A 17,771-nucleotide genomic window follows, 5' to 3' on the forward strand; every position below is an offset into this window, starting at 1 on the left:
ATATATTCTCACACTGCAAAGATAAAACACAGACAAAATTTTAAGAATCATTAAGTATGCTTTCCTTTACTCTATAGCAAAAAAAAAAAAAGACATACCTTGGGAAAAGCTCCCAAGGCTGTAGGACTGTAACATTATGTATCAGTAGTTCAATCAAGTTTAAAAGTTAACTCCATGATGCTGTAAGTTCAACTATAACAGACTTGAATGTACATGAAAAAGTCTTTCTCCCTCACTCATGAATCTATAATTCATGGATAAAATATATTTGCTCACCAAACATATTGAAGCTAACTATTCTAACAACTATTCTGAAGAAGCAACTGAAAACATACTCCTGTGTGACAAATGTGAACTTAAATGCCCTAGAAAAATAGGCTAAGGAACATGATCTTGCCATAGACTCAACACCACCAAAACAAACTAGAATATAACAGCATATTAGAATCCCCACCTAAAAGTTCAATAGATATTTTTTTTGAGACAGAGTCTTGCTCTGTCGCCCCGGGTAGAGTGCAGAGTGCAGTGGCATCAGCCTCGCTCACAGCAACCTCAAACTCCTGAGCTCAAGCGATCCTCCTGCCTAAGCCTCCCAAGTAGCTGGGATTACAGGTGTGCGGTACCACACCTGGCTAATTTTTTCTATTTTTAGTAGAGGTGGGATCTCATTCTTGCATAGGCTGGTCTCGAACTCCTGCCCTCAAAGAATCCTCCTGCTTTGGCCTCCTAGAGTGCTAGGATTATAGGTGTGAACCACAGCGCCCAGCCTTACCATATACTTTAAACTCAACATATCCAAAACTATTTTCCCAAACATGCTGCTCCTACCCTTCAATTCCCTGACGTGAATTAAGAGCATCACTACTAAGTCCTCCCCTTCTCTCTTGTGTCCCACCTCCACAGACACACACACACACACACATCTTGACGACAAGAAGTATTCTGCGCTGTGCTGTGTGTGAGAGCAGGAAAAACAGTTTGGTTTTTCCTATCTCTTACAGTTTGCCTTTCATCTCATAGAATTAGGTCGTGCGAATGAGGATGGTTAACCGGCATCACGCATGTCTACACTTCACCAGCAGAGGTCAGAAGAGGACAAGAAGTACAAAAAGGAACATGTCAGTTTTTATAGAACACTTTGACATTGGAAAGTCATGTATCTTGAGTTCGATTTCTAACCACATAAAATTAAGACAGTTTTAAAAGACATAAATAGGCTCCAATATTCTGTACACCATGCAAAATACTGCACTACATGAAGGGACGGCTGAATCTATGAATACTCATAGTTTTACATATTCTTTCCTCTTTATTAAAAACATCAATAAGCTCAAAGAAACAATATAATCCATTATTAATATTGTTCTCTACAGAGTAAAGATCCTAAGTGTGTTTGTTAATTTGTTTAAGTGCCTGTTTAGGGGAAACCAGAGCGCTCTGTAAACACCACCCTAATCCTCTGGCGAGGGACTGCACACCACCAACCCCACTGCAAACTGAGAACCGCCTCCTGCGAAATACGACAGCGGCAAAGCTGGAACTAAAGCCGCGATGACGTGACTGCGCATGGGTGCACAAGTCTTCCCAAACGGCAGCGAGCACGTGCTTCACGGGCATGTTCTGTCAAGGCTGAAGACCGGCAAGGCTATCACTTTCACTGATTTCATTCAGTTAAAGAACATACATAAAATTTTGTATTCGTTTCCTAGAAATGGTAGAGTTGGCCACTAGGACAAGGCGGTCACCACAGAATACGTGACGTGAACTCAAACCACAACATCTGGGGGGGATACCCTGATAAACTAAAGAGTTTCTAGCCATACACTGCTTTGCACATCTTAAAGAACCCAAAACTGTAAAAGGCAGGTCAGGCAATAAGAGCGCAGTTTAAGCAGGAAAGGCCGTATGTAACCTCAGTCAGCGGCCTCAGAACCCTGCCTCTGCCCCAGTAAAAGACTGACAAGTGAATATAAAATTATGTCTTATTTTAAAATAAATTATGAAAGTATGCATAGATCATTTTTTAGTGATGCTTCACTATATTAAACACTTTGGAGTAAATAACCATTTACGAGCCTAGCTGCATTGAGTAAGAGTTCTTTTTTATAAAGGCAAGTCTCTCAAAACAGACATTCCTCAAGGAAGCATCCTCCTAGTGGCTTGTATTTCTTCTTTTCCTCACTGTCACACTGCTTTTGTCATCTGAATGGATCAGGAAATTACAAAAGGGGGGAGGGGGAGATTGGAGAGAGAAGTCAATACTGGGTAGAGAGATTTTTATTTTGTCAAAGGTGGCTCTCTTTTGTTAAAAAATACCTCCTAGCTCTTCTCTCCCTAATTTCTCAAATAAAGGACACTGTAATACCTGAAAGGTCAATCTCTGCCAGTCGAGAGTGTTATAAAGGAGTCATTACATTCATTCGTTCATTCATCCAGTCCACACTTACTGAGCATATACTGTATGCTAAGCACTGTTCTAAGTTCTAGGAATAAGGCAATGAACAAAGCACATTTTTTTTTTAAAATCCTCATATAGATTACACCCTAATGGGAGAAACAGACAAAATTAAGAAATAATCAAAATCCGTAATGTGAAATAAAGCGGTAAAGAGAAAAATGAAGCAGGGAGGGCAATAATTAGCACTGGAGGGAGAGGCCGTTCCAATTTCAGATGTGATGGCTGGGACAGCCTTATTCTGAAGGTGACATTTGAGGAAATACCTCAAGAAAATGAGGGACTGAGCCTTGTAGCTATTGGAGGTGCGCCAGGAGAGGAAGCAGCGGGGGGCCAGGCCTGAAAGAGGAATGTGGCCTGAAAGAAGAAAAAGGCCTCATGTCCAAGAGACACCGAGGAGCCTGCAGTGAGCAAGAGAGGGTGGGAGGAGGAGAGATCAGAGCTATGAGAAACCAGATCGCACGGGGCTGTGCAGGCCGTTCTAAGGATTCTCCCTTTACTGTGGGTGACAGGGGACCCTTAGGTATGTTCAGATCAGAGAGGGACATGGTCTTACTTATGTTAACAGGAGCACGGGGGCTGTTTGGTGAACAGGGACTGTGTGGAGGGGGCAGTGGCAGAAGCAGGAGGACTGGAAGCTCCATAGAAGGACCAAGGTGGGCCAAGTGGCAGAAGTGGAGGAGGGAGGAGTTCTCCATTCTGAATACATCTTTAAGGATTTGCTGACGGATGAGACACGGGATGTGAAGCTGGAAAGCCAGAGACAGCTCGTAAGATGTTAGTGTGGGCAACTACAAGAGTGGAGTTCCCATTTACTAGATGGGGAGTTTGTTAATGGAATACATTTGAAGAGAATCATAGAAATTCCAGGTTGGACATTCATTTATTAGAAATCTAAGTATACATACAAGTCAAACATCCAAGTCTAGACAGTGAAGTGTACATATGCAAAGTCCAAGGTTCAGGGAGCCAAGTCACCAACAGAGTTGCATTTAAAGCCAAAAGATCCATCACCAAGGAAGAAAGTACAGACAGGAAAGGCCTGGGTCACAAGGCACCCCAGGTGCAGGATGAAGGAAGAGAGAAGGAACACGCAGAAGAAACTGAGGAAGAGCAGCCAGTGGAAAGGAGAACAGGAGGAGAGTATGGGGTTCTGAAGGCCAAGCACAGAGACTGGGTTAAGAAAGAGACAGGAACATCAGACACCCTGGAAGGTGAAGCAGAAGACTGAGCACTGGCTACTTGATGGGATCCTACAGCGTAATTACAGACCCTGATAATGGCAATGGGGTGGGGAGTTGAAAATCGGATAGGAAGGAATGAAAGACAGAAGAGTGGAAGAGAAACAGGAAAGAAAGAGTAGAGATACCTTCTTCAAGGTTTGCTGTAAGGGAAACAAAACCAGGGCAGCAGCTAAAGAGAAAATGGGGTCAATAAAATATTTTTTTATGGGAGTAATAATAGAGTATTCTCTTAGGGGAACAAGCAAGTAGAAAGAGAAAGAATTCAGGAGAGAGGGAGCATCAGCGAGTCATGTCCCTGAATAAGCAACGTATGTACTCACAGTAATCGGCACAGACAGGCAGAGGGAGACAGGGGAGCTCACGGATGTGCTCTTCTGATCGCTTCGATTTTCTTATTAGAAATAAGAAGAACATGGAAGAAAGGATAGGGAGGAAGGACAGAGAAGGAGGTGCTGGAGGTTTGAAGTGGGCGAGTATGTCGACAGTGGGATTTCCAGGCAGCATTAATGGCCCAGCTGAGGTTTGTGATAATGAATTTCAAGTAAAACCAGTCAGCACAGGTGTGTGTCTTTTCCAGGTGCACTTAGCCATGCAGATGCAGGCATTGGAAAGGCAGGAAGAAGGCTTTGACTGGGGTTGTAGTTTAGCCTAAAAGAAGCAAGAAACTCAAGAAGTTGAAGGTATGTGCGAGTCATTACAACAGCCTGCAACAAACTTTGAGCTGGGAGAGAAGAGGGGAATGGAGACATGAGTGTACTCCAGTGGCATCAGTGAGCAAGAGGCAAGAGTGGGGCCCAGGGATGAGTGAAGTCAGGAAACTGGACAAGCAAGGTGATGACAGAGGGCAGGACAAATCCTCATGCTCCCACTCAAAGGAGACGGATGCAAAGTTCAACAGAGGCAGAATTTACAAACTGCTCACCATTATTTGCCACTTCCTTCTCATTCATTCCCCAGCTACACAGTATCTGCCTTCCCTTAACCAGCACTGCCATTTCACTTCACTAATACAACACCCCGAAAGCCACCGATAATCTCCCACCTACTGTCTCACCTGACCTTCCTCTAGTCACTGGACAATGAACTTGTCAAAAGCAGAAACTATGTCTTATTTAATTCCATTATTCTATACAGTACTTAGTCCAATACTTGTTACATAGTTGCTACTCAATAATGTAGTTATTAGGCCAGGCGCGGTGGCTCACGCCTGTAATCCTAGCACTCTGGGAGGCCGAGGCGGGTGGATCGCTCAAGGTCAGGAGTTCGAGACCAGCCTGAGCAAGAGCGAGACCCCGTCTCTACTAAAAATAGAAACAAATTATATGGACAACTAAAAATATATATATAGAAAAATTAGCCGGGCATAGTGGCGCATGCCTGTAGTTCCAGCTACTCGGGAGGCTGAGGCAGGAGGATCGCTTGAGCCCAGGAGTTTGAGGTTGCTGTGAGCTAGGCTGACGCCACGGCACTCACTCTAGCCTGGGCAACAAAGTGAGACTCTGTCTCAAAAAAAAAAAAATAATAATGTAGTTATTAAAAGAAAGAAATTCATTTATCCAAATATCTAGGTTATGATGTTGAGAGAAAACCAGGCTGTCACAAGAGAATTCAACTGCAGGAAGTACCTACAGTGGGATCTCTATATATATAAAATGGCAATTTTGTCTATATTTTAAGGTTTTGCTACTGGTTTGGTTTTCAGAAAACTTTGATCTTAGATTTTCTAAAATATTCAAATTCCAATGTCCATTTCACCTTCATTATCTAAAACTCAGCCCTCTCCCCATCAAACATATACAGACCAAGAAGAATCCCAATCGATAGCCCCACTTTCATACCACAGTTCATTTTTTGGTACAGAAAAAGTGGGGAGGAGGGAGATTCTGAACAACCTTAAAACATTCAGTCTCTACTTCTTATGACACCCAAGTGTGGAACCAGCTCCTTGCTAAGTATAATGAGGAAAGGTTAAAAAAAATGTTCACAGGTTTACTATGTAACACTTCTCTAAGCCTTAAAATGCTAACATACTTATTTGACTACAGAAAATGTTTTTTATTGTTGTTTGTCAGAAATTTATTAATATCTCATGTTCCAAAGAGTTACTGGCCTACAATGGTATTTTCTTAGCCATACAGTGCATGAGGATCACTTGTGAAGCTTTTTAAAAATTCCCTGTCCGGGCTCCTGCCCCAGAGAGGCTGATTCCCTGATTCCACAGACAGAAGAGTGCTCTCAAAAGACTATATTCTGAAGCACGGCTACACTGGGAACTGACAGTCTAGAATGGAGTCTGCTGGTAACTACTAGCTTTCCTTACTTTCAAGTATATATCAGAATCTCATAAAATCTCCTAAAATTATTTCACCATTAGTTTAATTACTTTCTTAGAGTGATATGATTAGGGCTAAATTCTAACAACGACTGCATCATTTCCATATAATATGGCACTGAAAATCACAAAAGTGGTCAATTTTAGTCCTCTAATAAAAGCAACTGACCAATAAAATAAATAAGTCAAGAGCTGGACTTACCCGTTCCATAGCTGCATTATGATATGGGAGCTCCTCCTCACTGCAGAGGAAAAACAGTATATGTGAAATAGTGATACCACAGATAACTTTTAAAACATTATATACCTATAGGTACATATGATGTTTAATATTGATTTGTCATCACAAGAGTTACACATAGGCTTCCATTCCATTGAATTCTATACAAACCGTTTTGTAGCCACAGCGCCCCCTATCTTCAAAACTCCAGATCTGTACTGTCCAATACAGTAGCCACTAGTCACACGTGGCTCTTTAATTTTAAATGTAAATTAAAATTAAAGTTAACATTGTGTTACTCGGTCTCACTAGCCATAGTTCAAGTGAACGAAAGTCCTGTAGCAAGAGGCTGCTGCACTGGACAGGGAAGATACAGAACGCTTCCCTCACTGCATAAGGTGCCACTGCACGGCGCTGCTCTAGACCAGGAATCTACCAATTTTTGCTGTCGAGGCAAATATATAAACAATAAATATTTGAGGTTTTATGGACCATGCAGTCTTTTTCACAACTATTCAACTGATGTTGTAGTGCAAAAGCAACCGCAGATAATATGTAAATCAAGTGTGGCTTTGTTTCCACAAAGTTTTACAAAAACAGGTGGTGAGCTAGAGCCATGGTTTGCCAACCTTTGCTTTAGACCACCACCTCTACTCTCGGTTCAAACTATAGCCTATGATAAATGATTGTTTAAAAGGTTAGCAGAAGGGGAAAAAACTGCCTCCAACAGATTTGTGAATTAAAAAGAAAACTTCCACTTTTATTCTGTACAATAAAGAAGGCTTCGTTGTCAAAACTTCAAGCGATGATTTTTTTAAAATATACACTAAAAGATCAAATTTATTTCTCTGATATAGTACATTTGTGATATCATCTCTAATATAAAATATTGTCAGACTCTTGTATTAACTGTCAGTAGTGTAAAAACATTGTGCTATCCATAAACAAAGTTATGTGCTTTGAGTAGCTTTCTCAATAGTATTGATGTTTTGGCAACAATATGTACATACCCTTGCTTTATTTCTCTTGGAACCAGATAACACCCTACTTTTATGAGCATGATAGATTAATATTGAAGACTTCAGTACTTTCAAAGGTATTCTTTTGCTACTCTGAAAAATTCTTAGGTGAACCACTAACCCACAGTAACGGAACTGACAAGTATAATAGCCAAAAGAGATCTATCTTAGAGAGACAGTGCAAATCCCTCATTTCCCAGATAATAAAACTATAATAACATTTTCACTTAGTCACTCAGCTGTTCAACACTATCTAATCCAGTAGGTTCAACTTCAGATCATGCAGGAGTATATGAAGAAAGGGGACAGAGGATGAGAAACCAATTCTCAAGAAGAAAAGAAAGTTTTAAGGATTAAAAACAAAAAGTCTTCAGATCTCACAGATGGATGCTAGAGCAGGAATGTGGTCTGGTTTTCCTACAGATTTTCTTGCATTATTCCTTCATACCTAAAATCCTTCATAGAGAATCTGCTGTGTGCACACACCAATCTCCACAGAACTTTTCCTCCTCGAGTCCCTGTGTGGCGTATGCTAATTTTCACAGTCTTCCAAGGAGAATGTTGCTGCCTGATCACGAGCTCGGTGCGATGTCCAGAGCGCACACCCCGGCACACTGAAGGAGCTCGGCAGGTGCTGCTGACGGACTGCATGAACGGGAGGAGGAAGACACGCCTGCGCGCAGGCATGCATCTCTACTTGCCTCCTAAACATCCTTCAAGCAGAAGACAGGAGATCACGAGCTGGGTGAGCACAGCGTGTTCCTTTAGGCCAGCAAACTGTGGCCCAGGAGTCACATCTGGCCCACTGACTGTTTTCGTAAATAAAGTTCAAATGGAACACAGCCACACTCATCCATTTATGTGCTGTCTATGGTTGTTCTCATGTTACGATGGTACCATTGAGTAATTGTGACAAAGGCCATATGGCCCACAAAGCCAAAAATACTTAATATCTGGCTCTTTACAGGAAATGTCTGCCAACCCCTGCTTTAGAGAACAAGGGTTTAAGGGCACCTAAAGGCTGCTTTAAGAAAACTCCAAGCTGACAGCAAAGACCTATGTTTCAGAAACGCAGTAAGTGAAAACAACAACATAGTCATCTGGATATAGTTTTTCATCTACTATCAAACTTTGAAACAGCTCAGGTAGAGTATTTCTGTTAACTTTGAGATAAACTCTCATTTCAAAACTTAAAACTTAGTTTCTTAAAATCAATTAGCTGCATATTTGACTAAATTTTATTTCTGTTTTTGAAGTAAATTTTATCTAAGTTCAAATTTACTCTAGTCAAAATTTATAGGATTGGTAGAAAGAGTTCTCAAGCCCTTGTAATCAAAACAGATATTCCATAAAAACAAACACACCTTTATTCTGGCTTTCATATATAATAATTTTATATAGTCACAGTAAACTACAGTCCGTCGGCTAAATTTTATAAATATACGCGATTAAACAGTTGAAAATCTGAAGCTTGGTATTAATTTTATCTTCTCTATTTTGGTATAATTTCCTTCTAATTCTTCTATTAATAACTTGCGGCCTAAAAGCATTATCTGTCATTATTCAAATACCAAGCATTCTCTGTTGAGCAGACTAGCAGTGAGCATTTTTGATTAAACTGTTTAAAGTTCTCCAACTTTTTCCTTAAACCTTTCTATTTCTCTCCTCTCCAGCTGTGGCTCCAGCACAGGCACACAGACTGGGATGTCAACCCCTGCTCAGTACTAGTATCAAGCCAGGCAGGTTTAGCAACAGCTTTAATGTTCATTGTGAAATCTGTTACAAAACCAAGTTAGTCCTATACTATATTTTTTAATTACTGTTCACTCCTTCACATATCATAATAGGTAATTTAAGTTTCTAAAACTATAATTAGATATGAAATCAGGCAACAAAGGCTACAAAGTTATTTTTTGCCACTTTATTATACTGACATTGACACCTAAAATCCAATTTCATAGCAGAACCAGTCAAAAATTACAAAGAATTAAGAGAGTAAAAGAAATGCTCCTTTGATCAAGGTGTGACAGGGAGTAATATCTAAATGCCTACACCAAGTGACTTTATTCAACAGTGCAAAAAACTCCAGTCTGCGGTGACAAGCAATAAAAGCCACTAGCAACACTCTCTGGAGAAAATGTTTTACTTAAATTAGGCACTGTAACAAAAATCACTGATTTTGGTGAAATTTAACAGAGGCTGACATTACCCTAATATCCATCTCAATGCCTCACTGTTTTGACGTGTGCTGCCTGCTTTAGGACCATACCATGGAGCAGGAGAACTGGCACCAACCTGCTGCACTTTCAAAGAAGTGGTGAGCTCAGCTACTTAGTGCACATGTCAATAGCAGTGATCCTTCCCAACAGCATCCTTCTCTTTAGGCACTCTTTCCCCTCCCCCCCTTAACATTCTCTGTAGGCATTTCACAGCATTTCTTCTGCGTTTCACTTATTAAAAACACAAGAAAGTGTAACAGGTAGTATACTGTAGCCGTTCAAAACACAGGCTCTGCGGTGAGACTGCCAAGGTCCACGCCCTAGAGCTGGCACTCACTGTCAACAGAACACAGACAAGTTACTTGACCTCTCTGTGCTTCAGTTTCTCCATCTAAAAACAGGAAGAGAGAAAGAGTACCTACCCCAAAGAGCCTGTGAGGGGAATAATCAAGTTATTCCATGTAAAAAGCTTAGAACAGCCTGGCACATAGTAAATGTACAATAAATATTAGCTAATATTATTAAGATAGGTTATTGACCAACTTTTTTCTCACTAGAGCCAAATGGACCTTAGCACAGAGAGCAAAAAACAAACACAAAAGAACTGTCTGCAGTTTTTAGGTTGCCAAATACAGGCTAGGCTCTTAGGCCAGAACCTCTAAGGTCCAGCTCATTGGCTCATGTTGTTTCAAGCAACAAGAAAAGAAAATGTAGGTAAACAAGAGACTCTTTTAGAATGCACAAGTTTTTCATATGTATTTTATACTGTATTGAACCATTTTATAATTAAAAAAAAACACTATCTATTATAGTAGTTCACTCCCATCAGAAACACTTAGGTCAAAATCAGCTGAATTGCATCCTATCTTCTGAGTTAAAATCTAGGAAAGGAGTCAGAAATCTAGTTTGGTTTTTTTTGTTTGTTTGTTTGTTTCTTAATTTCCCAGCTGATTCTAACATGCAAGCAAGTTTGGGACCCACTGATGCTAAGTCTTTACACTCAAATTGTCCTTCAAAACTTCCTTCACATATCTCAGATCTGCACACCTACTCACACAAATATGCAATCACTTCCTGTCACATTTGTAGCTAAGTTTGATTTAAAAAAAAAAAAAGTGGAGGTGAGGAGTTTAATTTAAGAACAGTATTTTCATCATAGTTAAATACTGATGTTGGTATACTGAGGTTCAAAGTCTTCTGATTATAACTACTCAGAAGAATGTTTCAGATATGCTAATGTCACTAGATATAATAATAACACCTTATATTTGTCCAAAACTTTATAAAATATTCTTACATTTTATTTTTTCAAAGCTTCAAATACACTTAAGATATGCAAAGAAGTTATTGATTCCTGTTTTAAAGATGAAGCATGAAATGGTTAACTGACCAGAGACCAGCAAAGCCACAAGAGCACTCATTCTCTAACTCCTAGAACTGTCTGTTTGTATGGTTGTTTTACTCTCAGAAAAACAAGACAAATAAAATAAATTCTAAACACAAAAAAAAAACTGAACAGGAGAAAATAAGATCTGAATACTGTAAATTACTTGTGTAGCTATGAACTACACAAGAAATTATGTTTTTCCTTCAAAATTTAATCATATATTATGAAATAAAAATTCATGGCTTTTTTCCTATTTGTAATAAATGAAACTAGGAAAGAGTACATTTGAATGAAAAGTTCGTTAATCCCTAAATCGTACAGAACCAAACAAACTATAGAGATGAATAAGAGTCTCCAGCCTGTGGGAATCTGATTAAACAATGCCAGAACCAGAACAGACAGATTCCCATCATTTGCAGGATGTATTTAAGAGTCAAAATCACTTTAATTGCTTTGTTTTATAGTGGTGTAGACCTCTCTTAACTCTTTTATAATAGACTCAGGATAAATGGAATTAATTTTGGGAAGCATTACCATGAACACATTTACAACTATAAGGAAGATCAATGGCATTTCTTCTCAATGCTCATTTTTAGGCTGCATAACACTAAAGTTCTAATTGCTAATTATTTTCAAAATGCATTAATGTAAAATAAAATGTTTTATATATTTTTAAAAAATACAAATTATCCATTTGCATTTAATTCTGCTAAATTATTAATACAACTCATTTACTGCATTTAATATTCTTACTAAAATACAAAGAATATTAAAAATTTGTATTCTTAAATATACTTAAATTTTAATCATAGAGGTTAAAAATGCCAGGAAATTAGTGCCAAAAAGCATATTGTAGGACTACTCCTGGAACCTTTGCACAGCAATTCTATTAAAAATAAATAAAATCAATACCACTGAAACATTATAATTTTAAAAGTTAGCTTTCGATCTATGCGACTTACTGTAAAAAGCCAAATCTATCCGTGACTTTGTAAACAAGGTAATCAGCATCTTCCCATGGTTCAATCTCTGCACCTTCTCGTCCCTAAAATAAGGGACAAAAAGACATGTTATTGGGAGTTTATAAAACTGAATAATTATTTGCAATAAAAAAACAATAAAGAAGAGCTTTTAAAAACTGTATTGTTAATAATAAGAGCTAGAAATGAGGCATCGTCAGCCTTATTTAACATTTTTTTCCCTTTAAACCCAACTATTTTTGGCAATACAGTCACCATTTCCTAGCTATGAGCGATGGGAGACACGATGACACAGAGCTAAACCTTGATCACACCAGGGTTCCCGAGGGGAGATGACGAGGAAGGAAGAGCATGGAGGATGAGAAAGCCATTCAAGGAGGAACTGCCAAACTTCAAAGTTTTAGACCAGACCAGGAGCAGTAGCTCACACCTATGATCCTAGCACTCTAGGACACTGAGGTGGGAGATCGCTTGAGCCCAGGAGTCCAAGATCAGCCTGAGCAAGAGTTAGACCCTGTCTCTACCAAAAATAGAAAAATTAGCTGGGCATGGTGGCACACACCTACAGTCCCAGCTACTCGGGAGGCTGAGGCAGGAGGATCACTTGAGCCCAGGAATCTGAGGTTGCAGTGAGCTATCATGACGTCACTGCATTCTACCCAGGACAACAGAGTGAGACTCTGTTTCAAAAAAAAAAAAGTTTTAGGTCAAAACATGTCTTAGAAAAAGATATTTCTTGCCTTTTCATCCAAACTTCTCAAGAGATCAGGCTACCCACTTTCTCTACTTCTTTACTTCACAGTCAAATAAGCCCTGAAACTATTCTTGCCAAGGTCAAAAATGACCTTTCAGTTGTCAGCCCCAGCAGACACTCTTCAGTCCTTAGCTGACAGATCTTGGAGGTGTACTTGTCAGTGGTGCTCACTCCCTCCTCCCCAACTCCCAGAACATTGTCCTCCCTCAGGGTCTCCTTGTGCGCCCTCCAACTCTCCTTGTGATGGCTTTCTCATGGGCAACTCTTCACTGCTTCACTGTTCCTCTCACTCCGGGTATCATTTGCTCTTGAGCTGTTAACTAGCACTGATTGATGAAGAAACACCAAATGTCACTGTCTACACCGAGCCCTCAAATTTTAGACTCAAACACCCAGCTGTCTTGTGGACACCTCCATCTCAGTATATTTTACAATCGCCAGCTCATATTTTCTCCTCTGAGTAGACTGGGAGCACCTAGTGGACAAAGACGGCTGCCACTCATGTCTGCACCATGAATCCCCACGACGCCTCGCCTGTGTTCACGGCGTGGGGGGGAAATGCACGAATGCAAGCATGAATGAATGACAGTGCTACTGGTTTTAAATTAGTTAAGCAGTTAAATAAGTTAACTAGGTTCTTCATGGAATATGGCAAAACCTAACCACAATAATGGGAAACTGCGTCTGATGCTCTAAGCAACCAACATAAAAATGAATTCTGGGAACGTAACTATTAAGTTGAACAGTACGTCCCACGGAGGCAGAGCACAGCCCAGATGGCTTTCTATAATTTCGTGCTTCTGTTATTCTCACAAATAATAAAAAATAACATATATAATTACACACAAGTGACATTAATGTAAAACACAACATTCATAAATCACTGCTAGGACTCACTGTAGACCTCAGGAGGTAAGGTAACAAATAAGAACACATGTAAAAAAAAAAAAAAGCACATGGTTTTCTAGGACATCACAGATTCCATATTAACTTAAGGATAAAATGCTAACAGAAATTACATATAAATGCATAAACCAAAATCTAAGATCCATGGCAAATTGATAACAACACATATAAAATATGAATACAATGCGTATTTAATTCTATATACTCACTTATTCAAGTATCTATTGAGTACCTAGTATGAGTCAGGAACTGTTCTAGGTATTTAGGATACAAGAATAAACCAAACAAAAGAAATTCTTGCCTGGAATATAGTGTTTACATTCTGGGAGAGAGAGCAGACAGCAAACAAAATAAGCAAAATACATAGTATGTTGATGTAGTAAGTGTTACAGTGAAAAATAAAGCGGGTACAGAGTCCCGGAGGTAAATGGGGGGATGTGGTAAACAGGGAGGTGGGAGGTCAGAGAAGATCTCACTAAGATGTAGCATCCGGGTAAGGATCTGAAAGAGGTGAGACAATGAGGCAGGAGGGTGTTCAGGATACAAGTGTTTTAGGCAGAGGAAACAGCCAGTACCAAGGCCCTGCGGCAGGAGCCAGCCTGCTGTGTCAGAGAAACAGCAAGAGACTGGAGCGGCTGGAGAGGAGAAGAGGGAGAGAGAATTTGGAGATGAAGTCAGAGAAAAAAGATGACCTCTATGTTCCCATGAAGTAAACAAAGTGCTTCTGTAATTTAAGCTCTCCAAAAAGCAAATCCATTTCTATTTATATGGTTTTTCTAATAAAACTTTCAAAGAGTAAATATGGATACTTACTCTGTCATATTTAGCAACTATTTCAGCTCGCTCCTGAGCTAGTTTCAGTGCTACATCCTGTTCTGAATCTGTGGAGAGATCAAATTTAGAAGTGTTATTCAAAGAAGCATAAAGTTAATAATTATAAAACTAAGACAAATAAAACAAAAAAACCAATACTGCTTAAAATGACAAATCAAATAAATGTAAAAGGATAAGTTATATATCTGTAATTACACCTTTGGAATAGCAATATAGATGATATTCAAAAGAAAGCAAATTTATTAAGAGCAATTAACTCAGGGACATGATAAATCTTACCTCTCAAGAATCAATTTTGGATCTAAAATTTCATAGAAATGGGTACTGAAGAAGAAACTGAAACTCAAAGTTCTAAGTTTGCAAATGAAACCCCCATAAGTACAAAAGAAGAACATTCAAAAGGGCTTTTAAAAACTTACGGAACTTGGAGCTCCACAAAATAAACTAGCACGAGATATATTTCAGGAGGTAAAAAAAAAAAATTTATCTTACATGATGAAAATAATCATGTCTTTGTTTAGCCTTTCAGGTCCCTTTATCAACGGCCTCAACTACTATAATAATCTCCTAACGGGTCTCTACGCCTCCAGTTTTATGACACACGTGTGTGTGTGCAGGCAACACAAAGGCACACACACACACACACCCCCTTCTAATTAGCACTAGGTGTCTTACAAAAACACAAATCTAACAACAATAGTAAAGATCAGAACATGAAATAGTGTGAATATGATTACAGATCCCAAGTACTGTTAATAAAAAAGATCAGTGACAGACTGTATGAGAGGCATCTCTGATCCAGAAGAAAAAGACAACATTTCAATGGAAAATTAAACAAAGGTTATAAGCAAGAAATTCACAAGAGTGACAACAGCGGCAACAACTGTACTATGTTCTCACTAAGTGCCCTGCAGATAGCGAGGTACTGCCAGGCAGCAGATTCTGTGCTAAGCACTTCACTCTGCCTCCCCACACTGAATTCTCACAACACCCTAGTAGGTATCACCATTAACCCTGCATCAATGGTAAGAATGAGGCTCAGAAATTCTAAACAACTTGTCTAAGGTCACAAAGCTAGTAAATAGCAAAATTAGGATTCAAATCCAAATAGTTTTGACTCCATAGCCCCTTAACCACTACTTTATAAAAATGATTACTAAAGACACAAAAAAGGACTTCTGGTTAAAGATGGCAGATGGAACATACTTTTACATTCATATCTCCTAGAACCCCACTAAAATGACAATATAGGGATTCCTGAAATCCTGTCCCCCAAAAGGCCCAGCGAATGGTGGTTCCTAAGAAGAGGTAACGGTGGGTTAAAAACAAGGGAGTTGATCAAAGGGGGTGAACTCCCTGCAAAGTGAAGGGATGTGCACATGTGTGTGGCACGGGTGGGTACAGGGTGGAAAACCAAACCCTCATTCTCCAAAGCAGGAAACCAATGGAAACACCTAAAACAGAAGAAGCAGGAAGTGGTAACAGAGGTGTGTTACCTGTGCAGGTAAACAGAAAAAGAATCAGCCAGGGGAGTGGAGTGTGGTTACTTCCATGGAGTAGGCAGGGAGCAGGGAGGAATATGGGAGTTTGCTAGTTTCAAAACGAGTCTTACAGATTGCTGAATCTTTAAGCCAAATATGGCTCTGGTAAAAATAAAATCTAAATTTGAAAACCAAGACACAGACAAAAATCAACCTCATTAGTAACTAAAGAAATACGAGTTTTAAAATATCACTTTGCACCTATCTTAGACTAATCAAAAATGTCCTGATGTTGCTCAATGTTGATAACAATGCAGGGAAATTTGCAGTTCCTTACAGTGAGGATAAACATATAAACGTATAAAATCTTTCTGGCAAGTAATTTGATAATATGTGTCAAAAATCTTAAAAATGGGCGTATCTTTTCCCCAACAATTCTACCTCTAAGAATTTATGCCAATGAGAAAATCAAACAAGCACAAAGTTGTTTATAATGGTAAAAATAGAAAATGGAAATTTGTACATTTTTAAAAGTTTATTTGGGAAAAAATATTTATGTCACCACTTTTTTCAGTTAAACTACAAAATGTCAATATGCTTTCCTTTGGGGGAAGTGTGAATAAATAAGTACATAGAATGATTCAATAAAATAAAAGTACAGATTAGTTGTGCAGACTTTCATAATGAATTAATGCAAACACAAGTCTGAGCTAATCAACTCAATCACATACATCTTCATTACCCTATGTTAGACTCAGGAGGCTTTGTCAATTCCTTTTCCCTCTTCTGTTGCCCAGTTTTAAAACATTACACTCACACTTCTATCAAAAGGCAAGGAAAGCAAATTAATAGAAATTAAATTCAAACTAGGGAACTTGACTACTTATTAAACTCTATTTCCATTATCAGAGCTGCTATGCATGAATTTCTTTGGTGATTAGTCCAAATTCAATAGATGAATGCTTTCTTGCGATGTATTTTACACCAGTCCTTTATCCCTGCTGCCAGTCCTAGCAGTCTCAACTATATCTCTAAGATAATCATGAAAAGTGTAAAAGTGTAAGGCAAGAACTGGGCACAGTATGGAGTTTGGAAGCAAAGATGCAAAGTATCTCAAGAAAACTTCACTGTGGCAAAGTATAAGATATAAAGCATTACACAGATCGTGTTTGCTGCCCAGCGCTTCTGGGACAAAGATGATGATGTACTTTAACATGTTTAGAACAGTTAGTTGACTCTAAATCAAATAAATGAGTTCTAAATCTCTAAATCCCCTTCGAAAGTTCTCATCCTTGTACTTCCCCGTGGGGAGAAAATTTTATAATACTAATAAACGTATTCTAAAAAGAGTGAATTTAAAGTCAAACTAATTTCATAAAATATAGCCAAATTTACTTCTTTGAAGAGTCTAAATGGAAGTGCCAATTTTTCCCAATACTGAGGTTAGAGACATTATTTAATAATCTGTACTGCGAGGCAAGCATCTATAGAGTAAGAAGTACTATCCTCATGCAGGATTCACTAAGTTAAATTATGTTTCATACTATCTCATCTGTGGTTGAGTGGTTTTCTAACAATTACACTAGAATACTTCCTTTGGTTTCATTCTGATTGCTTATTTAGCAATTCCATCGAAACAAGGAGTTTGTCCCAAAACCACAAACAATGTCAACAGCTATCTTGTGTCTGTGTACAAGTGTGAACAAAGTTCCAGGCACCTATTAAACAATAACAGCGGTATTAGTTGGTACTTACACCACATCATCATCAAATAAAAATTTAATCAGGGCATTATTCCAACAGTTCATACTACATCTTCATGCTCTCTTTGCATGATAAATCCATAATTAGTAAAAGTTTATTTGGAAAAATTTGGTTTGAAATACAATACCACTTGTTGCCAAAATATCATGGTAATTAAAGAGTAAGTCAACATGATT

General features: G+C 38.8%; 1 protein-coding gene across 2 annotated transcripts in view; it reads right to left on the bottom strand.

The window, feature by feature from the left end:
* The window catches only part of USP6NL (USP6 N-terminal like), an 84,677-nt gene that overhangs the window by 39,186 nt on the left and 27,720 nt on the right, over positions 1-17,771 (bottom strand). For both annotated transcript variants that reach the window (XM_069458980.1, XM_069458981.1), the window contains exons 2-4: positions 14,330-14,397; positions 11,839-11,921; positions 6,234-6,273 (exon numbers count right to left, since the gene is read on the bottom strand). In XM_069458980.1, coding sequence (XP_069315081.1) covers positions 6,234-6,273; positions 11,839-11,921; positions 14,330-14,397 — 191 coding nt within the window. The remainder of the gene's footprint in view (positions 1-6,233; positions 6,274-11,838; positions 11,922-14,329; positions 14,398-17,771) is intronic.

Source organism: Eulemur rufifrons, chromosome 25 (assembly GCF_041146395.1).
Source record: "Eulemur rufifrons isolate Redbay chromosome 25, OSU_ERuf_1, whole genome shotgun sequence".
NCBI lineage: Eukaryota > Metazoa > Chordata > Mammalia > Primates > Lemuridae > Eulemur > Eulemur rufifrons.